Here is a 26,535-nt window from a genome sequence, read left to right as displayed (position 1 = left end):
AATAGAATGAAAGATAAAAATCATGATCTTTTCAATAGACGCAGAAAAAGCATTTGCCAAAACAGAACATCCTTTCGGGATAAAAACTCTCAACAAGCTGAGCATAGAAGGAATATCCCTCAACATGATGAAGGTCATAGACAGCAAACCCACAGCTAACATCATCCCTAACTGGAAGTTTGTATGTTTTTCCTCTAAGACGAAGAACAAGACAAGAGGGCTACTCTCACCACTCCTACTCAACATAGTAACAGAAGTCCTAGTCAGAGCAGTTAGATAAGAAACAGAAATAAAAGGAACCCAGAACAGAAAGGAAGAAGTAAAATTGTCTTCTGTTGCAGATGACATGATCATTTATTTAGTGAACTATAGATATTCCACCAAAAAATGATTACACAAATATTCTCTGATCTCGCTTGTATGTAGGAACTAAAAAGTCAAATTCATAGAAAGTGGATTGGTGGCTACCAGGGGCTGAAGGGTGAGGGGAATGAGGAGATGGTCAAAGGGTAGAAGTTTTCTGTTATAAAATGAATACATTCCGTGGATGTAATACACAGCATGGTGACTTAGTTAACAGTACTGTGTTGTGTATACACTTGAAATTTGTTAATAGGTTTTAAATGTTGTCTCCATAGAAAAAATGTAACTGTGTGTGGTGACGGATGAGCTAACTAGCCTTAATGTGGTAATCATTTCACAATACGTTCATTTATCGAGTCATCACATTGTACTAAACTCACACAATATTATTTGTCAGTTATATCTCAATAAAGCTGGGGGAAAACTGTATCAGAGAATTCCATGCTTTCCATGGGAGTGTTCTTTAAATAATCTTAAATAATTTTTCTTACTTTATTCCCCTAATTCCTTAAACAAAATTCTTTTTCTCTTCCTAGAAGAGCCACTTTTCATCCATTGTGAATGATGAAGAGTGGGAAAAAAAAGAAAAATTTACTCTTTGTATTTGTATAGAGCCAAAAATAAATTCAAATATTTATAGCATTGACATTTTTTATATTAAACCATTAGAGTCAAATGTATGATACCTTTACTTGTAAGACAATAACTCTATTAGCAATAGGTCATGTAAGGTAGATTTTGTGTAATGTTTTCATTTGGACAAAAAATAAATTTTCAAAGTTAAGATTAACTTTAAAAATTATAGCACCAGAGGAATATCTCTCAAAAAAAAAAATTACAAACCATCCTAGAGATGATAGTTGGTGGGTGTTCAATACCGTAGATCAGATGTAATCTAAGTTGGAAGAGAGGGGTAAACATGCTAAGGATAGACAAGAATAAAGTTCCTGGAAAAAAGATTTCCCTCCTTTGTTGATTACATATTCTGGTAATTATTTTCTCTTTCAATAATATGTGCAGGGCCTACTGCAGTTTACAAATACTTCTGGCAGTGTGAACTAATTAGGCAAAATAGAAGAATAATAGGAATGTAACAAAATAAATTCTTTTTTTTTACTATTGAAAGAATTCTATTTAGAAGTTTTAGGGGAGGGTAAGATTTGAAATGGTGATAAGGTTCAGCGTTCACATTCTGTGTGGCTGTCACTGGTCTGTGCCATCTCCCTTACACAGGGTAAAGACCGAAGTCTTGAACATCGCCCAGTAAGCTCTCTACAACTGCTCTTCTCCGGAGGTGCATTATGTACTTTGTCCTGTGTTCTAGTTGCTCTGGTCTTGAATTTATATTCTTAAACAAACCTTGCTTCTTACTGGCTCAGGGCCTCTATCACACAGTCCACCTTGCCTGTAACGCTCTCCATCCTCCCTCCACGTTACCTGGTTCGTGAGCACCCAGCCTTCCATATCAGTCATACTACATCCTTAGGAAAGCCTTCCCCAACCTCCTAGACCAGACCATATCTGGGTATGCTGCCTTCTAGCACCCAAGACTTACCCTAATTCTTAACAATCCATTTGAATGATTATGAAAAAATACACTGTGCCCTCAACTTCACGAAGCAGAGGCAGTACCAACTGCTAGCACGGTCTCCCCAGCACCCATCATACTGCTTGGCATAGGGAAGGTGCCTAGTGAATTTCTGTTTAATCAATAATTAAATTTTGATTTTAACACATTGAGTAACAAATTCTGAAAGGAACACAGCAATGGGGGAGTAAGAAGAAAACAGAAGTTTAAGGCAGAATTCAGAACATGAAATAAATTTGTACATTGTGTTTAGACTTTAGGAAATAGAATACAGAACGATAATAATGACATGTTGTTCTATAATTATAATGTTAATTACTTTGACAAAAGTAAGATTAGTTTCTCTTATTTTTAAGAAAAACTAGAATGAGAGGAAAGTAACCGGCTTGCTCACACATTTCTTAGGGTTATACTCATTTATACTTACTAACTTATTTCATTACAGCTGGAGGGTATTTCAATTTTTGTAATAATTTAACCTGAATTAACACCTTTGAAATCTTGTTTCATGTCTTTTGGAGATTAATAAATCTTCAAAGCTAAAATTTTAAAGGGTATTGAAACCTAATTATATTTTATTTCTGAATTCTCTCAAACATCAAAAATTTTAAGATCATAGTTTTTAGTTAATGCCTGCTGGTGACCAGGTGTTTTTAAGCTTAAGACTATAAAAACAAAAAGTGGCTATGAAGACCTGACCTTCAAAGTCAGATTTCTAGAGTCTGCAAATACAATTTGTAGGGCATGTGGGGGCAAAAACAACAGTATAGTTATCCATGACCTGCCCACCTATCCCAGGATCCATCATCTCAATTTTTTATAAATTAGATATAGCTTAAAAATTAAAGTAGAAAATTACTAGATGTAGTTCAGTTGCAAAAGTCTTTTGTGAACCTAAATCAGCATGTTTAAGAACCTAATGTTAGTGTTTAAAAATTATTAGCCATTATATATTATCTAATTTTTCCTACACATTTTCCTTAAATATATTTCCAGTCATATTCATTCATTTAAAAGTAAGTATATCTACATATCATATGGTTTGTATTTCTTTTCAAATTTGCTTAAATTTAACAGGTGCAAAAGTTATTAGTTTCCTTTTTCACTCTTTTCCCAAAATATGTCATCCGGAATAAGTGCTATTTAATCTCCCATGTCTACTTCAAAGAGAAATTTGGTCATCAAAAATACAGATTTTCTTCTGCTCTCCAGTTCAGACCATTAGATTTGTTTTCAAATTAGTATTCTGAAAAAGATAGCTTATGAAGAATATAGGAACGTAAATGTCTTTTCATGGGAAGAGATCATGGTAGGTCATTTGCTCATTTCCTCTATTCAAGACCCACCTACCAACATGGAGTGCGGAGCAGGGTGGGGTGGAGGTTGGGGAGAAAGAGAGAAGGAACAAGAGCGGACAGAGACTGAAACTCCCCAGCTTTCTCACAATCTGGAGGTAGGACATTTCACAGAATTCCGCAGAATCTAATGGATTGCTTACATTTAGAGGTGATACAAACTGCTTCTAAAAAAACGCTTATCATGAAACCTAATGATGAAAGTTATTTGTTTATTTATTGAATTTATGAATCTAAACATTAACTGAGTACCTATTATGCTTTAGTCAGTAAAAGACAGTAAAAAATTAACTGCAAATCCAGGAAAAGAAAGTTACCAAGCAAATCAGTTACAATGGTGTACAACGAGTTCCACAAAGAGGTGTGCCCCGGATGATAAAGATGGTCAGGAGTCAGGTCCTGAGCCAGCTGGGGGAAAGTTTCTGGAAGAGATGACTTTTGAACCCAATCCTGAACATTGGGTAGAATTGTGCGATGCTGGGCATGAGAGACAGAAACGGGGAGCAGAGGAATATCGTTCCTGTAGGATTCTGCAGTGTGTCAGGTGAAACAACGGCAACTTTCCTCAACCACTAAGAAGACATTTACTATTGTGGCAGCAAATATGGAAGTGGTCATTCGTAGCTGGAGAAAGTAACGTGGCAGATTATGGAAAGCCCTGCATGTTATACCGAAGTGTGGACTTTACCCACCCAGAAAGACATAAATGTGAAACCATTGAGGATATTTACCATATTTGTGTTTTAGAAAGAACGCGCTGGGAAAACTCTTGCAGGCTGAATTAGAGTTAGACAAGAGATGAGACTTTAGTTAAGAGGCAGGAAAAAAGACTAAGTAGCCAAATGCTTCAGAGTACAGGACAGATGGGTAGGCCACGAGGAAGAAGAATATCTACAGTGTTTGATGAATCTGCCACCACTTTCAGGAAATTGCTGTTAAGTGGGATACTTCAACAAATTCACAGAATCAGTGATAGAAAAACCCAATCACTAAAACCAAAGCCTTCAACTTAATAGAATGTATATCGCTTTAAAAACACACACACACACATCATGACTTTTATTAGGTAAGCTATCAAATGTTTATTTCATTTCCATTTAAAATATTTCAACTAAAAATATGTACAAAAATACATACACAAAGGTTGAAGCAACTAGAAGCGTGACAGGAATATATATACATAAACACAATTGAAATTAAATTCAATGCAACATTGAGTGACATCATATTGCACCAAAATTTATTCCATACAAAAACACATGCATCAAGAGTTTCCATCAGATGAAAGCACACTTATTTCATAGTATCTTACCACTTACACAAATAGCCCATAAACACCATCTGGCAGTGTGATTGCTGTACCAGAACTCTCCCCAGAGGCAAATCATTAATCTGTAGAAAAATCCATTTTATTTCATGTATCACATGCTGGCAGAGGCATCAGTGCCAGAGAACCCTAAGAAACACAGCACGATCCACAAATGAAAGTCCCTTTGCACCATTTATATTTTCATAGTTAAATATCTTAGTACCTCTAATATGGTTGGGCTAAAGATGAAGAAAAGGAATTTAGGTTTTTAAGAATTTATCAGTCTGAGACATTGTATAAAATTTGTATGAAAGACGCACAATCCCCTTTACCAAGTTTCCTTATCACAGTGCCAGGAGGAAGAAATGCCACCACAGATGAGGACAATTTAGGACATTAAGGCTCACTCTCCCTCAGCTGGACTTCTTGTTGTATTTTATAGCACAAGGCCAAACCCACCTCTCCCCTCACTCCTCAATCTGGGGAATGGTACAAGGTCATGACAGATGCATTCCAGATCCAAGTGAAGGGATAGAGCTGGTCTATAAATTAACCTCTAAGCACAGATCAAAGAGACAGCTGCCAGCACGGCCCTCCAGAATAACCTACTACTTTCCCACTGGGCTAAATTCATTCCATCGGTGCAAATTACTGATGCTTGTCACAGACTAAGAAAGACATTTAAATACATTCACATATAGTTCCTAACACTATGTTGACACAGACGTACCAATACATACGGAGTTTTCTATTCCTTGATAGTTGAAAAAGAAATGATTCTTACCAGGTCAAATTGTAACCCAAAGCTCACTAAACCCATTTTTATAGAGTCAATACAGATAAACACACAATAAAACAACATGAAAGATTCATCGTGAGATGAACTCGGAGTCAACAACTGCAAACCATCCCTACCAGTGCATCACTACCATCTAATCAGCCCTATGATAAGTAAAAATCAAGCTCTAGGAAACCCAGAGTCAAGTCTTTGTCAGAAAACTAGGACAAATTCAATTCACGAAGCATTCAATACACGAAGCTACTTGTCTTTCCTCTTTCTTTGACTTATTATAAAACCACAGGTAGTTAACATTTAGCATCAGCGAAAAATTCTATGTTTGTTCGCTAGTTTGTCAAAAAAGAAGACACCGTATTACATGGTAATAAGCAATTTTTTTTAAACTTCTGATGCTTATGTTCACAAAGTTCCCAAAATGCTGACAGGTACTACTGAAAATTCATTACTATTGTGCTACAATTCATCTACAAAAGGATAGAAATTTGGGGCAAATGCCTGTGTTCAAAATAACCAAGAATAAAGTGATACGTCACTCTCTTAACTTAGATAATGTCAAAAGACGAACCCTGTTTTCAAACTGTAAGTATCAATAGTTAAATTCTAAATTTATAGCAGCAGTAATAACATTCACAAGGGAAAACTATTAAGTAAAAAAGTTCTCCAAGAAGAGAATCAAAATAATCTGGGATGACTTAAAATTTTTAGAGGGTTCTTGTGGTTTACATGATAACCATAGCACTATAGAGCAATTTAAAAGAGCAATTTAAAAGTGCTATGTGGTAGTGTTTGAAATCATTAATATACACAGTAGTTTAACGTAGATCATTTCTATTTTGTTATAAGCATACACTCATTTTAAACAATCTGTGTTCTATTTCTCCAATGTATTTTTACTTTATATTACAATAGCCAGTAAGCAGAAAATTCGAATGTAGGAGAAATGCTAGGGAAAAAAATAATTCAGAAATCCTTTAAAATAAATCAGTTTAAACCTAGAACCAGGGAACCACATCGCATTGGCCCCTGGTGCAACACGAATGTGCTTCCGAGCATGCACAGAAGAATGTTACTCAGTAGGAGTAAGTGAGGTCTCACTTCACAAACCCTCATTTAAGTCAGGCCCCTCACAACCCAACCAGTTATATAGCTGTAACATCCAAAGCACTAATCTGTTTTCCCACAAGATGCTGTGCAAAACATCCTGCTGCACAAAGTACTCTGAACACAGTCACTGCTGCAAAAGAGATTACTGTGCATTAGTTTTTAGTTTTTTTGGTTTTTTTCCTTTCTTTCTCTTCAGCATTCAACATGGCCTTTAGAGGCTTCAACAAGAGGTAATAAGGACTCAGGAGGCAAGTCTTCCAACGAAGAAATTAACTCACTTGAAAGTCATACTTTTAAAAATAAAATCAGTAGTGTATATGTTGAGGGAAAAAAAGTATATTCACTTTAAAACCAGTGTATCCATCTGTATGGCTCCAGATACCTAATGCGCCAGTTTCTTGAGAGAATTGCTATCTGTAAAACTGCTAAGGCAGTTATTGATACTCCAAATGTACCCTTGATCCAAGTAGCCAAAATACACACATGTAACAGATAACTGGAGACTGTCACCATCCTCCAGTGATATTTTAAAGCCAATGATAATAGAGAGAAGGAGGAGGGAATTCCCAAGGAAGTGATCCAAGTGATAGTTTCACACTACGAATATCAGGTAATTATATCAAATTAAGACTCATTTCTATCTTGAAAATGTAATTGCATAAATTTATACAGGTAGCTGTATAAATTTAAATTTAGACTCACTCCTATCTTGAAAATATCATGTCAAAAAATAAAAGACAAAACAAAGGGAATCGCTGATTCATTCAAAAAACAGAAATGGTTCAAAAAGATCAAGTTAATATCCTGATGAGGACGTAGAGAAAGACAGTATCTCACAACATATGGAAAACTGGAGAACTTTCTGTGAGACCACATTGTACACCTTCGTGAATTTGTATCAGATCTAAAAACAGACCAAGTATTTCTTTTTAGACTCCAAATAATTTGAAAATGCAACAAAAAGAAGGATTATCTCCCCAGATTGGCTATTAAAATATTGTTTTAAGTACAGTACTAATAATACATACAGGTTACAATTTTAGGTATTAAATATATTGGGATAAAGTGAAAATACTATATGGGAAATTTAACCTAAAATACATTTATAAGTAATAATTGTTTTACCTATATATAAATAATGTAAACAGAAGCTGTCACGATGACTCATTATCTACTCTAATTTGTATCCGCTGTGGGCTTCTTGTCAGTTGCACAATGCCATGCTTTTATTCCTGACTTTGAATGGTTAGGAAAGTAAAATGTAACTTTGTAAACATCATCAGCACTGACATAAAGCATATCACATAGGGTAAAATGGAGCAAGGTTTTATTTAAGTAAAATCAAATTTCTGGACTCATCTGCATTCGAACCCCAAATCTCTCTATATTTCTTTCCAGACTTAAAAAAAAAAAAAAAGCTACAATTAAATTCCCATTCTTTGTTTATCTATCATTCAGAACTGACACATAAAATGTCAACAGAGACACTTTCTCCTTATATAACACATATAATAAATATTATGAGAAAGTTACTTATATAGAAAGATTTCAGTTAACTCACTACTTTATTACTTGAATATATATCCTACAAATCCCCCATGCTTATTTCTAAAAGAAAAAGTAATGGGGGTACTTTGATCTTTCTCACCGGGACAGATGCAGATTTTGTAGGGTCAGAAGTATATATAATTTTGCTAATCTACTTTAGGAAAATTAATACAAAATTCCTAATGCAAAATTAAGTACAGGACCAGGGAAGGGGCATCTGTAAGTGAGGGGCACTGAAGCTTACATTTCATTAGTTTCTCAGGATAGCCACCTGTGTACAGCAGACCGTTTTTTAATACTTCTCTATCTATATTGCATTATAAACTAGACAAAAATATTGCTACCTCTAATCATATACTACCTTTCATTTCCAGCTACTCTGGCCTTCAGTTTTCTGTCTTTTCATAATCTATGCTTCAATTATAAGAAATCAAATATTGGTCAAAGATGCTCCCTTTATCAGTCTGTATTACATTCATCTCAAATAGAGGTAAATGAATGAGTTTCCTGAAGACTGATTACAGTTCAACATAGAATTCCATTGAGTTATATAATTGTACTCTTGTTAACCATCTGTTGATATGTCAAATAGCAATTGGGAAAACAACCGTATCAGACACGAAGGACGATCTGGAAATTTGTTTCAATGTACTTATTTTAGTGTTAGAGAAACTACCACAAATTGCTAATGGAACCTAATAATCTGTCCTAATTTTGTGCTTGCAGGGGCCGAGGAGACACAGTACAAGCAGACACGCATATGTGTGCGTACACACATCTAACGTTTATGTTTGGTACCAGAGTTCAACATCTTTCCTAGGACAAATCTTTAATCTCCTAAAGAAAGACAAGAACAGGGTCTACTTCCAGCTGACCAGGACACCATTTATAACAGTTTTCTTCTTGTGATCAAAGAAAACTCTCAGAAAAATAATCTAATATCTTTAAAAAGGGGTCAAAAACATTTACTGAAATATTCACAATTGTGTAAGGAGAATCACTCCATTTTTTACATTAAACTGTTACAGCTTTGTAAGTCTTTACTAGATCTACTTAATTCATAATTAAATACTTGAGAATCTATGTACCAAAAAGCAGAACATTTGAAAATAGTATTCTACTTGTCTTGAACTATATTGGCCACTTTTATCATTTGTGTTATAATAAATTCATAAAATGTCTTTAAACATTTGAATAGGCACACTGGTACAAACATATCACATGTAGTAGTTCAATATATGAAAAAATATATATGAGAAAAAATTTTCTAAATATATGAGAAAAAAGTTACTTAGTATAAAAATACACATATGTGTAAAAATGTGCAGGAAAGTTTTCAAACTGGAATCTGCTTGACATAATACCATTCCAAATAAATGTTATGAGTATCAGTTTGGTGATTACATAAACCCTGTATCTTGTCATTATGTAACCCAAAAATAAGTTGAAATGGAACTTAATCCTCACCACTTAAAAAAAAATTATTGACTGACTTTCCATCTGGTTAAAGTAGTATTACAATGGCATTACAAATTTAACAATGTAAAAATCATTCTAAAAATGATGAAAATAATAAGGAATATGTAACCTAGTGAGCTTGTATAGTGATATATTTAAAGAGAAATTAAAACCAAAACTAAACAAATAAATAAAATGAGGAGACCTATTTGCCACTTTGATATAAGCACATTAACCTCTGGAGTAAGCAAGAACTATACACACTTCTCCATGAGACTTCACCTTTTTTTTTTTTTTTTTTCATTAGAAAAGAAAAAAACTCCAGAAAAGTGTGCTGATTTAGATTATATAGGCTTAGACTATAAAAAATAGGAATATAAAGGAAATCTATTTTTACCTCTAGCAACAAATTCATTTAGTGGAGACAGATATATACAAGTGGATATATGAAGTATAGATTACAGATCAAATTTTGAAAACCCTATGAAAACCCAAGGTAGAAGAAAAAGGAAGGAATTTTTATGAGTTCACTTAAAGAGCCAGAGGTAAGGTTTGGCTGAAAAATTTTCAATCTTGGATATATAATAAATTGAAATTAAATAAATTGAATTTTGAAATTGAAATTAATGAATTGAAAATTAATGAATTGGAATTGACTCAAATTATCATCATTTCTACTTTGATCAATTGTTTACGAACTCTACATCTGCTCTTAATGATTTTAATCAGTGTAATTCTTCCGAAAATTCTTCTTTTTCAAATAGACAAAAATTAAAGGATGAAAAATACTCTGGCTATAATTAACTATTTAATATGACATTTATGTAAATAATAGTTAACAAATTTCATCATTATATTATTCTTATTTGGAAATTCCACAATATTTTCTAAGCCTAACATAATAATACCCATCTGAATACACACACTTCATGCAGAGTTTCTCCTTCTTTCAGTGAACTTGTTATCAGTTACCTCTTTTACAATTTGAATGATAATTAAGGTGAGGCAATTACTGACAAAACCTAGATACAGTAGTGGTAAAATTTTTAGAAACAGTTGTAAATCTTACTTAGCAGTGACATTTCTTTCTTAACTTTTATGTAAATACATGCCTTTTCCTAACTGATATGGACAGTATTATCCAGAGATATTTTAACACAGTATAAAATGTATAAAGAAAATGTACAAACTGTCAAAATTCATCACCATGCAAAAATAGCTATGAAACTAAAAAACTGTTCAGAATTACTAACATTGCATATAGAACTACAGAGCTAGGCATAATATGTTGAGGATTCTGTTTCTTGGTGATTTTCTGTCTTATATTGATATTATAACTTGAAAACTTTTAAATGCACATATTTAGATACATTTACCAATGGGTAAATTATTAGTGAAACCACTGAATTGTGCTTAAGAGGCTTTAATTCCAGATTGACTATTGCTTTGCTCTCAAAAAGGTGTTATACATCCTTTCCTGATCAAATCAGTGGCTGTGAAATCAAAAGAGCACGTAACCACAGAGGTTTCTGATGATGAGTGAACAAAACCTAACATAAATTCTCAAAAACTTGTTTACTTAAACATAATTCCTGGATTTTCCTCATCAACAATAGCCCCTAGAAACTTGGCTTTAATATATATTTATTAAAATTTAGCATACCCTCTCTGTTCTTCGTTCAAAATTCTCTGGGTATAATAATATTAAAAGATGAGTAGTATCTAAGTTGATATCTGTGGGAAACAATGGAATGTCAATGTAAAACAAATTTCTTTCTTTCCTCTGTCTGTAATGATGACATACACTTTTTTTCTGCATAAGAAGAGAAAACACTTTTCACAGTACAGTTATCTACAGTATATAAAAATTGTTTCTACAAAACCCATATATACAGAAAACATCTCAGTCTTCAGTTTGAAGGTTCTTAGCCGTAAGACATTTACAGAGAAAGATCCCTAAAGTAATTGTCCATTCTCTAGTCTTTTTCCCTGACCTCATCTGGTAGGTATCAGGGACTCAAAAATCATGTGAACTTGTGGTATAACTGCCTATCAGCATTCTATAACTACACAGAGTTACTAAATTTCTTAGAAACCAGCTAGTTTGAATACACTAGAAGACAGAAATAACTAATTTAGTCCATTCCCAAAGTTGCAATCCTCTGGATTTTCATAAAATGGAGTGAAGTTCCATTTTATTTTGTTTGTTTCAGCTCTTTGGGCAGAAACAAGGCCAAGGAGAGATTGCCAAGATTTCAAATGCATTAATTCATAATTTTTGGCAATCTTCTTCTGGTACAACTTCCAGTATTATTTGTAATGTTCTGGTTATCTTGTCTACAAAAAAATAAAGAAGAGAAATTAAAAATGCATAGAAATCAGAAATGTACAAAAAAACAGCAAAATGTGAATTATCTGGGGTTGAATACTGAAAACACGCAACTGCCTACTTCATAGAGCACTTTCAAGAATTATTTATTTCATTAGAACCCTATCATGTTCAATTAATGTATTTGTCACTTCTATACTTCCCATGATGGCTTCTCAGCAAGAATACATTAATATTTTGTATTCAAATAAGGACTTTTATTCATGAACCAGGGGGGACTGAAAATATTTTGAGACAACAGGACCAAGATATAAATAAATGTTCAAAAATACACTTCATATTCAGTCTAAAATTGGTTTGTTGCTTTTGCACCTAGAAGAATCAGAAGGATCACAATGTACTTTCTAGTCTCAAATGGGTAGTGTATTGAGCAAAACATCTTATCTCCTAGGGCCTTGTTTGCTTCATCTGCAGCAGGAGGGACTCAGGAATGACGTCAGCAAGATGGAGGGCTGGGAGGTCCCAACACTTACCTACTCCCCCCAAAATAAACAAACAGAAAAAACCCCAAGAGCAATGAACAGCTACAAATGGAAGAAAACAGTTCAGGGAAAGCTCTAGACAACACAGAAGCAGCAGCAAAAAACACCCAGCGGAGCTCACCAGTCAAGGATGGCCGCGTAGGAAAGTAAAGGAAGTATTCTGCCCACATCGTCCCATCTCCCAGTTAAGAGCTGCTGGGCACCAGGAGGGATCCTCTCAGAGGAAGCCCATCACAGGGGGAGAAGGAGAGCAGCAGGACCACAGCAAGCCTCACCATTTCGGTTGTTTGCAGCTTTTGGTACAGAGGGCTCTCAGTCTTCAGTGATGCTGACCCTAGCTGATGGAGTGGCCTGTGGTACCCCAACCTCCTCTGGACTACTCCCAGAGGCTGGAGCTGTTGCTGAGGTGAGACCTGCCCTCAGGGGGCCCAGTGTTTCTGTGCCCCACTCTCATGGACTGAGTACCACAGTCCATTGCCATATATGAGACCAGAGCTGCGACTGCTCTTTGCCTACCCACAGCCCCAGGATGGGGCCTTGCTCCACCATTAACAAGGCAACTTCCCTGACCAGAGTCCTGCCTCCAGGGTCCCAAGTCATGCTTTGGCTGCCATTATTGGGGCTGTGCTATTGCCTTGTGCCCCAACTCCCATGCCAGGTCAAGACTCAGAACTGTCATTGCTGAGGTGAGTTCTTACTGCCCTGAGTCCTGCCTCAAAGGTCCCAGGTCCTGGCTCTGACTGCCAGACATACTGCCCCTGCCCTGAACCTCACCTCTCCCTCGCCATGCCAGGTGGCACCTCTGAATTGTCATTGCTAGGGCCTTGCTGCCACTACTCTGTGCCCAGTTCCCTGAATCCCAACACATAGCTTTAACAAACAACTACTGGAGTTGGACTATTCTTCTCCTGCGTGTGTTCCCAGGGGGCTAGAGTTGAGACTGACCCACCATTGCCAGGTTGTGCTACTACTGCACTCTGCCTTCTGGGCCCAAGCCACCACTGCACCGTCATCCCAAGACCCTTGTCACTGCTGTGCAGTGACATCAGCACGAGTCCAGCAGTGAGCCCTTGAGACCCGGGTACCAGTTCCATTGGCACATGCCCGCGTTGTAGACACCCGTGTCGCAGTCACAGCAAGGGCACCTATGCTCCATGACCGTGGCACTGTGCTAGTTCCATGTGTGCCTGATCCTAGGACCCCAGTTCCAATACTCCTCTGAGTGTCAGCACATCAGACCAGGCACTAAGAGGGGTCTCCTCAGCTAGAGCTTCCTCGTATGTGCAAAAAAAGTAGAGGAGAGCAAGAAGACCCCAGCAGCCTCAGCCTCTGAAAATCCTGGTAGCCCTACCTGCCACTGCAACCTGCAGGTCCTCTGTAGCCTCAGCCATAAAAGTGTGGCCAATTTCAGCATCAGCCAATGGAGTGGCATGGAGACTACATCACTGTGCTTCCTCAGGAATCAAAGACACTGCATCCTACCCAGCAGGTGCTCCTACATCCACCTCTGGGGGGAAGTCTTTCCCTACTGGAGCCAGTCTGAAAAGACTGGAAGAGGTTACTACACCTTCTAATGCACAGGTATCAACAGAGATCCATCAGAAACATGAAAAAGCAAGGAAATATGACATCACCAAAGGAACGCAATATTACTCCAGTAACTAATCCTAAGGAAGTGGAGATCTGTGTTATCTGAAAAATAATTCAAAAGAATGATTTGAAGGCAGCTCAGCAATATGCAAGAGAACACAAATAGATAAATCAATGAACTCAGGAAACAATATACAAACAAAATGGGAAATTCAGCAAAGAAATAGAAATCATAAAAACAACCAATCAGAAATTCTGGAGCTGAAGAATACAATGAATGAAATGAAAAAATGTGATAGCTTCAACAATAGGCTCCATCAGACAAAAGAAAGATCTGTGACCTTCAAGACAGATCTCTTGATATTATCCAGACAGAGGAGAATAAAGAAACTAGAGTAAAAGAATGAAGAAAGCCTACATGAACCATGGAACATGATCAAGAGAAACAACATCCATATTACGGGAGTCCCAGAAGGAGAAGAGAAGGAGAAAGGTCCAGAAAACTTCTTTTAAAACACAATATCTGAAAACTCAAATCTGGGAAGAGATATAGCCATCAAAGTACAGGAAGCTCAAAGACCCCCAAACAGATTCAACCCAAAGAGATCTTCACTGAGATGCATTAAAAGAAAGCTCTCAAAAATCAAAGACAAAGAGGAAATTTTAAAAGTAGCAAAAGAAAAAAGAATCATCACATATGAGGGAATCCTGATCAGGCTATCAGGAGATTTCTCAGCAGAAATTTGACAGATGATATATTCAAAGTGTTCACAGGAAAAAACTGCCATCAAGAATACTTTACTAGAAAAGCTGTCAGATAGCACTGAAGGAGATAAAGACTTTCCAAGACCAAAAAAAGCTGAGGGAATTTGTAGCCATTAGACCTGCCCTACAAGAAATGCTAAAAGGAGTTCTTTAAACTGAAATAAAAAACATGCTAATCAGTAACATGAAAATATATGAAAGTATGAAAAAGAGGGAATGCTTCCAAACTCATTTTATGAGCAGTACCCTGATACTAAATCCAGACAAAGACACTATAAGAAAATAGCATTACAGACCAATATCCCTGATGAATATAGATGCCAAAATTCTCAACAAAATATTAGCAATCCAAATTCAACAGCACATTAAACAGATCATTTACCATGATCAAGTGGGATTTATCTCTGGAATGCAAGGATTCATTCTAGTACTAGAAGTTCTAGCCAGAGCAATTAGGTAGAAAAAGAAATAAAAGGTATCCATATCAGAAAGGAAGAAGTAAAATGATCTCTGTTCAACAATGACAGATTTTATATACAGAAAGCCCCAAAGACCATTAAAAAACTGTTAGAACTAATAAATGAATTCAATAAAATTACAGGATAGAAAATCAACATACAGAAATTAGTTGTATTTCTATACATTAACAATGAATTAGCTGAAAGAGAATTTAGAAAACAAACCCATTTATAATAGCATCAAAAATTAAAATGTCTTAATCAGGAAGTTTAATCAGGGAGGTGAAAAACATACACAAAAAGCTTTAACACTTTAATGAAAGAAACTGAAGACTCTAGCCAATAGAAAGATATCCTGTGTTCCGAAGTTGGAAGAAGTAATGTGAAAATGTCCATATGACCCAAAGTGATCTAGAGGTTCAATGCAATCCCAATCCCAATCCCAATTCCAATGACATTTTTCACAGAAATAGCAGAAAATCACTCTAAAATTTGTCTGGAACCACAAAGTAATCCTAAGAAAGAAGGACAAAGCTGGTGGCATTCCAATATCTGATTTCAAGCTATCTTACAAAGTTATAGTAATCAAAACAGTATGGTACTGGCATAAAAGCAGGCATATAGGTAAGTGGAACAGAATGGAGAGCCCAGACCATACACATAGTGCACTAACAAGGGTGCCAAGAACACACAATAGGAAGGACAGTTTCTTCAATAAATGGTAATTGGGAAAACTAGATGCATTCTACATGCAAAAGAATGAAACTGAACTCCTATTTTATACTCACAAAAATTAACTTGAAATGGATCAAAGATTTAAATGTAAGATCTAAAACCATAAAGCTCCTAGAAGAAAACATAAGGGAAAGATCCTTGATATTGGTCTAGGAAATGATTGCTTGGATAAGTCACCAGAAGCACAGGCAACAAAAACTAAAATAAAGTATGACTACATTAAACTAAAACGCTTCTGCACAGCAAATAATCCAAAAATTAAAAAGACAACCTGAAGAATGGGAGAAAATATTTGCAAACCATACATCTGATAAGGGACTACAATCCAAAATATATAAAGAATTCACAAGTCAATAGCCAAAGAGAAGATAATCCAATTTAAAAATTGACAAAAGACCTGAATAGATATTTTTCCAAAGAAGATATACAAATGGCCAACAGGTGTATGCAAAGATGTTCAACATCAATAATCATCAGGAAAAATGCAAATCAAAACCATAATAAAATATCACCTTCACCTGTTAGGATGGCTTTTATCAAAAAGATGAGAGATAATAAATGGTGAGGATGTGGAGGAAAAGGAATATTTATACACTGTTGGTGGGAATGTGAATCAGTACAGCCAATGTGGAAAACAGAACGGTGGTTCCTCAAAATCTTAAAAATCGAACTACCATATGATCTAGCCATCCCATTCCTAGGTACGTATCCAAAGGAATTGAAATCAGTATCTCAGATGTACACCCATGCTCATTCACTGTAGCATCACTAACAGCCAAGATAAGGAAACAGCTTAAATGTCCATCAACAGAAGAATGCAAAAAGAAGATATAGTACGTATACCACATCTGGAATATTACTCAGCCATAAGAAAGAATGAAATCCTGTCATTTGCAACAACATGGGTGGACCTGGAAGACATTATGCTAAGTGACATAAGTCAGAGACAAATACTGTATGATACTATGTGTGGAATCTAAAAAAACTGAAGTTATGAAAACAGAGGGGACTGGTGGTCACCAGAGGCTAGAAGGTGGGGAAATTAAAGAGATGTTGCTTAGGGGTATAAACTTACAACCAATAAATAAATAAATTCTGGAGCTCTAAATCAATAACATATTTATTTAATAAGGCTCTATTATAAAAGTTGCTAAGAGACTAAATCTTAACTGTTCTTGATAAGAACAAAAGAAATGATAAATATGTGACATGATAAGGCATTAGCTAATGCTAATATAGTATCATATTGCAATAAATAAATATATCAAGTCAATACATCTTATATCTTAATGTTATGTGTCAACTATACCTCAAAAAATTAATAAATAAAGAATGAGGGATTTGCACTAGAATACTGATTCTCAAAGTATAATCCCCAGGCCAGCAACATTACAATCACCTGAGATATTAGAAATGCAGTTTTTCAAGCCCCATTCTAGACATATTGAATTAGAAACTGAAGGTAGGTCCCAGAGATCTGTCATTCTGACAGACACTAAAATGTCTGAACCACTGGGCTTGACAACTTCTAAGGTCATTTTATCTGGGCAGTCTTAGAACCTGTGACTCTTGTTTCCTGAGATACTAGTTCTTGTTCACCTCTTGTCTTTGTAATCAGTCCCTACAGAACCTCTGCAGCCCCCAAGCGTCTATTGTCTTGATGGTTTCAGACCCACAGCATCTCTCATCCAGACACGCCACCTTTTTCCCTCTTTTGTGACTTGTCATCTGTGGTAGTCCCTTTCCAGCAATATTTAACACCACTAAAAAAGGTATGTCTTTCATCCTTCACAACAGTGTTCCCTGAAGTTGTTTTCGTCAGCATACTAATTTTTATAATACACATTCATTATAAAGGACCTACCACAATTTTGTCAAGTGGTAAACTATATGTAAATGTTCCTTGAATAAATTATATTTTGTCACAGTCCACTCTACATTGAGATGTATGTGGAGCACAGGGGAACACTCAGGAGTGACACAAGTTCATGTTTACGGAGAAGGGAAGTGATCAAATTATTCTAGAAAAATAGAATGTGGAAAAAGGAAATATCAATCAACAGCCAGGGAGATGTGGCTTTTGCAGGCAGAGAAAGAGCTAGGGCTACCTGAGAGGTTGAAACAACAAGAGGTCTGCCAGGGTCAGATGCAAAGCAGTGGCATTAAACTGATAGACTTTGCAGCCCCTCCTCTGGAGAAGTCCTGCCGTAGTTACCTGAACTCATCTCCACAACTCCTGCCTTTCTTGAGTGTGTGTGTGTGTGTGTGTGTAACTATTCATGCATTGGTCTACCAAGATTTCTCTTTTTTTCCCCCATAACTGCCTTTTTATTGAAATATAGTCAGTTTACAATGTGTCAGTTTCTGGTGTGCAGCATAATGTTTCAGTCATACATATACATACATATATTCCTTTTCCTATTCTTTTTCATTCTAAGTTACTCCAAGATATTGGATATAGTTCCCTATGCGACACACAGTAGAAACTTGTTGTTTATCTATTTTATATATAGTAGTTAGTATCTACAAATCCTGAACTCCCAATTTATCCCTTCCCACCCCCTTCCCCTCTGGTAACCAGCAGTTTGTTTTCTCTGTCTGTGAGTCTGTTTCTGTTTTGTAAATACAACTGCCTTTTATATGCAGCATCTGCTCCTCCATGTCCATAACAAAAGCCTTTTCCAAAAGCGTGTTTGGTATTCTGGAGCACGCCCCTCCCCAGGGCCCTTTGCTTTCTTAAGACATCTGACTTTACCCAGGTCACAACACTGCATGGGTTCCAGACAGAGGGAGAGCCACTTAAGAGACCCTGTTGCTTCCCTCGTGCCACGTTCCTCTTCCTGAGAGCTCACTTTGGATCTTCTATTCAGGAGCACATTGGGGCCCAGGAATCTCTCTTCTGGTTCTGAATATGCAGTCCCTTCTTTGCCCTTATGGTCCACCAGCTCTGATGACAGTCTCTCCTGTGGCTTTCTTATGCTCCCTCTTGGGATCTCGAGATTTAAATAATTTTCATAACGGAGGCATGAGCAGAGTGATTGATTTTGGCTCTGAGTAGCTGCTGGAGTCATGCCAACTTTTCCTCGCAGGCTATCTCCAGCCACGGGGCCAGGCAGGGGTGCTCAGCGGACCCAAGTAAGCCTCTGAGGAAGCTTCCTGCTTGTCTAGGAAAACTTCAGATCATGTGGCCTCCAACTACATCTCTAGTAATAGAAGGCCTTTGGCTCTGGGGACAACCAGCCCCATGATAATATTTCTCTAAATAAAATTGAGCCATTGAATCTCATTTGTTGTTGTCAGTTAGGTAAGCTGTAAGACCAGATAGCCACTGTAGTGTTTTTAGATTTGCTTTTCATGTTCCGCAGTTGTTCCTGAAATCAGCTGAAACAACTACTGACCTTGCAAAATCTGATTTATCCAGTCGCACCCAGTATGAGCACAGGAACTACAGCCAGAATTGAATGAGCCTGTGAAGTCTGAGCACAAAACCCATCTTTCCCAGAAATCACAATAAGAATAAATATTTCTGTTTTTGTTTTTTTTTTTAAACCTTCACAACCTCTTCCCATGCATGGTCCCATTTTACCTTACCATGAAGATGATTTGGGCTCCTAACTAATGTAGGCAAGCTTAACTCATTTAAAACATTGCACGCAGTCTCCCTGAAAAGGTTGTCAAATGTATTCATTCAGCAGCTTTCAGTGAAGCATCATAAACGAACTTATCATGACACACTGTATGCAGTACATGCTTTTAGGACTCTGGTTCTTCTACAAAATCGCTGTCCACGATGATGCACTGTAGTCATTCTGCCTGTGCTGCCCAGTACGATTCTTCATAACTAAAGATTTTGTTTAAATACAGCTGTCCTCCGTATCTTGCCCCGAGCCAGAGGGACCAGCTCCCAGCCTCTCCTACGAACTCTCAGCTGTGACGGGCTTTGGCTGATCCAGAGAGGCAGCCAAGTAAATCGGCTGCTGTGAGCCGGGGTCGGGCAGGTCTAGCTCTCTCCATGCATTTGAGTCTTGTCAGTGGGGTATCTGCCCCATTTCCCTTGGGTGGGAAGCTCGTGTTTCTACAAATAAATAAATAAATAAAGAGCGATCCAGAAGAATTAAGCACTCTGTCACAGATGGTGGGAAAAAAGCTCTCTGTGTATCCTATTCCCTTAAGAGCACATTTTCTTTTCTTCCTAGGGATGCTATCAAACGAAACGTGGTTCAATACTGGCATCCTGTGGCCAGAGAAATTCATCAAATCTCTGAAACTTGCAGCTCCTCGGGTTCTGAGCATTCTCTGGCTATCTGAACTCAGCAAGCTGGCTCCGTTTTCTGAATGCTGTTCAGTGACCTTGCGTCTTTTTAATGGAAGCGCCCCAAGTAAGATGTATTTTGATAAACTATCATTTCACAGGCCTGATCTGATCATGTATAGTAGGGTGAAGATAAGTGATCATACCGAGGCTGAAGAATGTTCCCCCACTAAACAATCTAAGGGTAAATCTGAGCACATTGCTTCAAGCAGAGGCTCCCTGCCCTCCAAGTACACACTGAGTTTCTCCTAACAGCACGGAGGTAGTCGGGCGAAGAGGCGAGGTGGGGTTCAGGACTCTGCTGTGTGGTGTGTCTGTGTGTGTGTGTTTTGTTTTGGCCAAAGGCTAGGAAATACTTGCTACTGCTGCAATAAATATGAATTTTCTTTATTTTACTCCAAGAATGCTGCCTAAGAGGAAAATCAAACAAAATTACGGAGGAGTGCTGCTTTTTGCGAACTCACTTTCAAGGCAGCTATAAAGATAAAGGGTTACAATGATCGCAGTTTAAAGGCAGAATTGCCATGCTCCCTGGTAAGACTCGATGGCATTGTCGAAAACCAAATAACCATTATGGGACCACTGCATTGCTGCCACTTTCGCAAATAGCTAACACTAAATTTGGAGTCCTTGGAGATGTTCAAAATGTCATTGGAGACAGAAAAATAACAGAAAACTTCAAAATTACGTGAGCATGGAAAAACACCAAAGAAAGAGCAAGTGGAAAACCTGTAGTGGATATACACTAGCAAAGAAAGGGGACAAAATACGCACATGTTAGCAAAAGGGAAGAATTTTTAGCGTTGGCTGACTACCAACAGGAGGGCCAAAAAGCCGCACAAGTGGGAAAGAACAAGGAATCTGTTCTTTTATCGTGCTCTCTCTCACTGTAGTCCACCTCCAGGGCTAGCTCTTTCTTCCTAAATCCTCATGGTTTTCCACACGCTCTGGGGTTTTAATTATCTCCTAGCCAGGATCTGAGATTGACACAAACCTCACAGTTTTGAGTACTAATCTGCCCTGAACATCGGTAATGAGCAATCCTAATGATAAATATTGTTTAACAAGCCTTGGGTTTTTTTTGTGTGTGTGTTTGTTTGTTTACAGAAAAGGCTCTTTATTTAGTGCCTACAATAGAGAAAACATAACTAAAAACATTCTACCAAAAAAACTGGTATGATTTAACAAGAAACAGAGATTAAATTCCCTGCTAGGCAACCAGCGTGCCTGTGTTAGCCTTAAAGAAACTAACTTTTATAGTAATGCTTCTTTGGGGAACAGTGTTGCCAGCTAGGAAATGAAATTCATGTACAAATAGTAGCATAAGGTCTAAAGATACCAAATATCAATTAAAAGCTCAGAAAGAGTAGTAGCAGAAGTCTATTTTAAATGACCAGCTTCTAAGTGAGTTTGTGTAGCACACTAGAGATGCAGTATGTCTACAAAGTTGGGTTTTGTTTTTCTATTTTTAGTAACACTGACATTATTTATTAATAATTTTACCAGCAATCTCCCTGAACATTTTACTGGGCTTTTAAACATTAATGATGGTAAAGTCAGTAAATTAAAATGAATGAGAAGAAAAGTTGATCTTCAAAGTCACCAAACTCACCCGTAAGAACATATCTGCTCCTCTGGATATATTTTTTAACCTCTCTCTCTCTTCCCCCAGGCACCCAATCTAAAAAGAGCATGAATCTGAAGTCCAGCGGATGTGGGTTCACATCCAAGCTCAATGGTTTAAAATCTACACACTCAAAAATAAATTCCCATCTCCCTGAGCCCTGGTTTTCCCAATAAACCAACTCACACGTGGGTCTCGTGGAGGACTGAATGAGATGATGATGTAAGAGAAGGATCTTGCTTGGAAGAGCCCCTGACAGCGGGAGAGGCCTTCAGCAGAGGCTTTTCTTAAGCACCCTTCCTACTTATTAATTTCCTGTATTTTCTCCTCTTCCAACTCACCTGGTCACCAAGCTCTGTTGGTTTTTCTTCTTTACTTTTTCTCACTTTCTCTCGGACCCTGCCAACATTCCCTATGTTCAGACTCTCCTCAGTTCTTGTAGAATTACTGGGGTAAGCACCAATCTCTATTCTCCAGAATGTCTTTAGCCTCGTGCTCTCTAATCCATCCTCACCGTCTCCCCACCAAGACAACTTTTATAAAGTACAAACTGCCTAAGTTTGAATTCTAGGCCTTCTCCGTACTATCTGCAGGACTTGGAATACGTCACGTGGATTCTCCCACACCAGAACTCAAAACCTACGAAATGGGGCTCATGTTTCCTACCTCAGAAAGTTGTTTGAAGGATTAAATAAGGTCATATATGGGCTAATACACAGAAATCACTCAATAACTCTGAGCTGTTACTCTCCTTGTGTTGTTCTTACCATTCTTATGACCCCCAGTGAGTCACCAATAGGGTAGTGTTACACTCATGATATTTAAGATTTTTGCAGGCTCCACCTAACTCCCCACCAAATCTCATATCACTCATCAAAGTGTATGTTATCATATAGAATCAATAAACTGCGTTCAACCCAGAATAAAAATAATCAGGTTAGTAAGGGAATCAGAAGAACAATTAAGTCAGTTACAGAACTGCTGATGAAATTCTACCTAAAAATTAATTAAAGCAACTCAAACTAAATATCCTGAAAGGATTCAGTGGCCCAACCCTAAACATCCTTCCTGCCTTTTCTTCTACCAGTTTTAATCAGAATGCAGGAATGTATTCAAACTAGCAATTTCCCCACTGGTATTTTCAAACTTTAAGGTATGAGTGTGGCAGATGTACACAGAGATGAGTTTCCTACAGCCTGGTTTCTCAAAGGTCCAGGAACCGGTTAAAAGTCTTACCTGACATTCTTCTAAACCACTTAGGTTTCTTGTCCCATATAATAAACAGATAGTAGGCAGGGACCCCGGTCAGAGTGATGATGAAACCAATCCCTGTACTAAATGGGTCCGAATAAAGGGAAAGGGCGACCATGAAGAGACACGTGAAGGAAAACAAGGCTGGGATGAACAGCGGCACCTGGAACAGCACAGATGAAAATCATTTCAAAGAGGGTTCAAGAGGAGCCCATCAGTCACGTGATCACGTGATAACGCTCTGGTCATGTGACCAGGTGACAGGCACCATCCTATCTTACTGTAGTTAGTACCAAAATCTCTTGCACAGGGCACAGAGAATGTATTCAACATATTCCTTTAAATTTTTAACAAAATCTTTGGCAAGAACAAAATCTAAGGATAAATAAGTATATTGCATTCAAGATGTTCTGTTTGAATTATTTTCCTCATTAAGAACCATTATGATTTATGGTTTGGATTTTAAAAGATTGGTTCTTTGGTCATGATGATTAGAATCCACTTTAATGGAGAGCCAAGAGCACGGGCTGCTTGTTACACATTATTGATTTTCTGTTGGAGACTCACAAGACGACCCAACAGGGATAAAACAGGCCAACTCCTATTCAACCACTAATAAAGATGTCGCCAGCATTAGGCAATGAATATAATTAGAAAGAAATTCTGACAACATGACTGACAACATTATCTGTGTTATTTCTTAAAAGCAAATAAAAAGTGAGGTCAAATCAATCCCTGAACATTCAAGGCTGAAGGTGACGAGAAGCATATTCGTCAGCTCTCCCGAAAGGAAATGCTTCATTATGGCAAATGGACATTCTATTAAGTGGTAAATTCAAACAGCTTCGCCTTCCCTGGACACTTCACATTTCTATTCCTTCTGGAGTGTATCATGCAGAAAAAAGGCCATGTAATAAGTCATAACATTTAAGAATACTTAAAATGCCACTTCCTAAAGCAGCAGGCTTTTTAGAGTTTTAATCAGTGAGGATTCCACACGAATCTGCCTCACTCTCAGCGTGGCCACCACAACTATTCAGCTTAAAGAAAGAAGCATCCCAGACCTTGAGCAGATCAGGTCGTCAGACACATTTACAAAAAATCCACATAATGAACATTGTATATTAACACCCCCACTTTCCAAAACATGACATGCAAAGTTCAGTCCCTCGCTTGAACAAGTGGGTGAACTATTTTTCCAAACTAAAATAAATCCAATATAAAGGCACTACCTGCAAGAGTTAAACATTTTATTCCAGAGGGATGCTGTCCTCCGCCCAAGCTCCACGTCATCAAGTTATGACACAGGGAGGACTGGGTGTTAGGAGGAAGATTTATGTAAACCCGTCAAGATCGCTGAGGTTACCTTGAAAGGACGATGCATATCTGGGCGTTTGTATCGAAGATAAATCAGCCCAGCAACTGCCAGCCCAATAAAAAGCCACCTGGCAAAACTGAGGAAATTCAAGAGACTGTAGAGGTCCCCAGAGAAGAGCATTATCATGGTCAAAGGGTGCTGAGGGGAAGGAAGAGAAAAATCACACTCAGTGAGTTAAAAGAGAACACAGGTGATCACAAGCACTAACATCGCTACACATCCTTATTATCCTTTCAAATGATTATTTATAAAGATAAACTGCCGTCATGATTAAAAACTTATATTCAACTAACCCTCAGCTATATCCTGCTCTGGTATTCTCTCACACACAAATACGGATGCTTTATTTTGAGTAGTTTTTCATTTGAGTTAAGAGAATATGTTTCCAAAGAACGAAAACACAGGATACTCAATGACTGAAAATGTAAAGGCTCAGAGATTGAGATGATTAATAAATAACCAACAATAAAAAGCAAAAGTTCATCCAATTAAAAAATTTGCAGAACACTCTGCAGATGGTTTCTGATGAGCTCTTGGCTATGCACACACAGGATATACAGCCACTTCGAGGTGACTCTATGGTCGCCTGAATGCAAAACGTTGACCTTTTCTTCCTCGACACTTACTCTCCCCGTGTGCTTGCCACGTGTGACCCTCGAGACCGCGGAAAAGAAGGGAGTGCAGAGATCAGCATAGCAAGTCCCTACAGCTGCACATACCAAGGACGGCATGACTGATAGTGGAGGCTTAAAATGAAAGCCCTCTGCACCCAGTAATACATTCTGTTCCCACCAGTGATGTAAACGTCCAGATTCCACACAGAGAGTACTCATACCTTACAAAGAAATTTCAAGGAAACATTTTGAAACAAATTAAGTGCATGGGAAAAAAAGTGTCGGATGCATTCTATGGCACTCCTGACAGCAGATTCCATTTGAGAAAAATGTTACAAAATGGTAGGTAAAAATGAACGTAACGTTGCCAATGGGGATTTGACGACTTTTACACCTCACTGTCTTTCATATCTCACATTTCACAATACTTTTCTCTGAACAAAGAATTCTACAACTCAAATTTAAGTGTTGGGGCTTTTATTTCTTCCCTTTGGGGTTGCTCTCCAAAGTTGCTCTCACCTTTAATCACAAAATCACTGCACTGTCTAGGATTTCATCGGCTTTTTCTGTAATTTTGTATGCATGTCATTATAAGGGGCCTAGGATGAGACATCTGGGTATTTGGGGACTGTAGTACTTAGCTCCACTTTGGGACTCATTACTCTACAACCTTTTCAGCGAGGCTATATATCAATGACAGGAGCCAAGGTAATCATTTCCCTTCAATTTCACAAATTTCTACAAAGGTAAAAAACAAGTGATGTGCCAATTGCCCCAAAGCATCAAATGTGTATCAGAAATACTGGATAAAGGCAAGCGATGGAAAACATCCTGCCTCTCCAACTCTACCAAGACACACATACAGCCAATTCAGCAATGAAGGAGAACACAAAGCACTATCCAAGGTCAAGTTTGAAATCCTCTTTGCTAACCTGTTCTTCGAGGTTCTATCTAGATCTACTTGTTAATATGCATTACCAAAACAATAACAGCTGGCAGAGGCGTGTGCTTGCGGACGTGAATCATGGAGAGGATTTCTGGAAGGTGACCCTCTCGAGATGCGACATAGAATAACCTGATGGGAGAAAAATGGGGGTGGAGTTGACTGTGTAATTGATCATTTCAAAGGGGAAAAAAATCCAGAAATCTAAGAGAAAACTTGCATCTTCTTCACATGAAATGGCTGGACATTTCTTAGGTGGTTACTTAGACTTCACTTTTCAGCTAAGGGAGAGTACATCATGAGAAATCTGCCTTAGAACTGTATAAAATCGGCCAAAATCTGGCATGATTCTTTGGGGAGAAACAATAGCAACCTCCAGCTCAACACAGCTCAGCCTGTGTATAAACAGCTGACAGTGAATTTAGTTCCAGGTTCCTAGAATTGCATGTGTGTTGTTAATCCAGTCCAAC

The 26,535-nt window shown here is 37.6% G+C and overlaps 1 protein-coding gene across 2 annotated transcripts in view; it reads right to left on the bottom strand.

Annotated features, from left to right (window-relative positions):
- The window catches only part of SLC7A11 (solute carrier family 7 member 11), a 94,743-nt gene that overhangs the window by 10,754 nt on the left and 57,454 nt on the right, over window positions 1–26,535 (bottom strand). Inside the window, exons 9-12 of one of the 2 annotated variants that reach the window (XM_010977687.3) lie at window positions 26,101–26,197; window positions 24,497–24,646; window positions 23,116–23,293; window positions 10,220–11,861 (exon numbers count right to left, since the gene is read on the bottom strand). In XM_010977687.3, coding sequence (XP_010975989.2) covers window positions 11,794–11,861; window positions 23,116–23,293; window positions 24,497–24,646; window positions 26,101–26,197 — 493 coding nt within the window. In that variant the 3' untranslated portion in view covers window positions 10,220–11,793. Of the gene's footprint in view, window positions 1–10,219; window positions 11,862–23,115; window positions 23,294–24,496; window positions 24,647–26,100; window positions 26,198–26,535 lie in introns of those variants that run through there. The other variant, XM_031465945.2, reaches the window with a different exon arrangement.

The sequence above is a fragment of the Camelus dromedarius genome, chromosome 1 (genome assembly GCF_036321535.1).
Source record: "Camelus dromedarius isolate mCamDro1 chromosome 1, mCamDro1.pat, whole genome shotgun sequence".
In the NCBI taxonomy this organism is placed as follows: Eukaryota; Metazoa; Chordata; class Mammalia; order Artiodactyla; family Camelidae; genus Camelus; species Camelus dromedarius.
The sequence above is the reverse complement of the archived record's forward strand: the minus strand, read 5'-3'. Positions and strand labels throughout refer to the sequence as shown.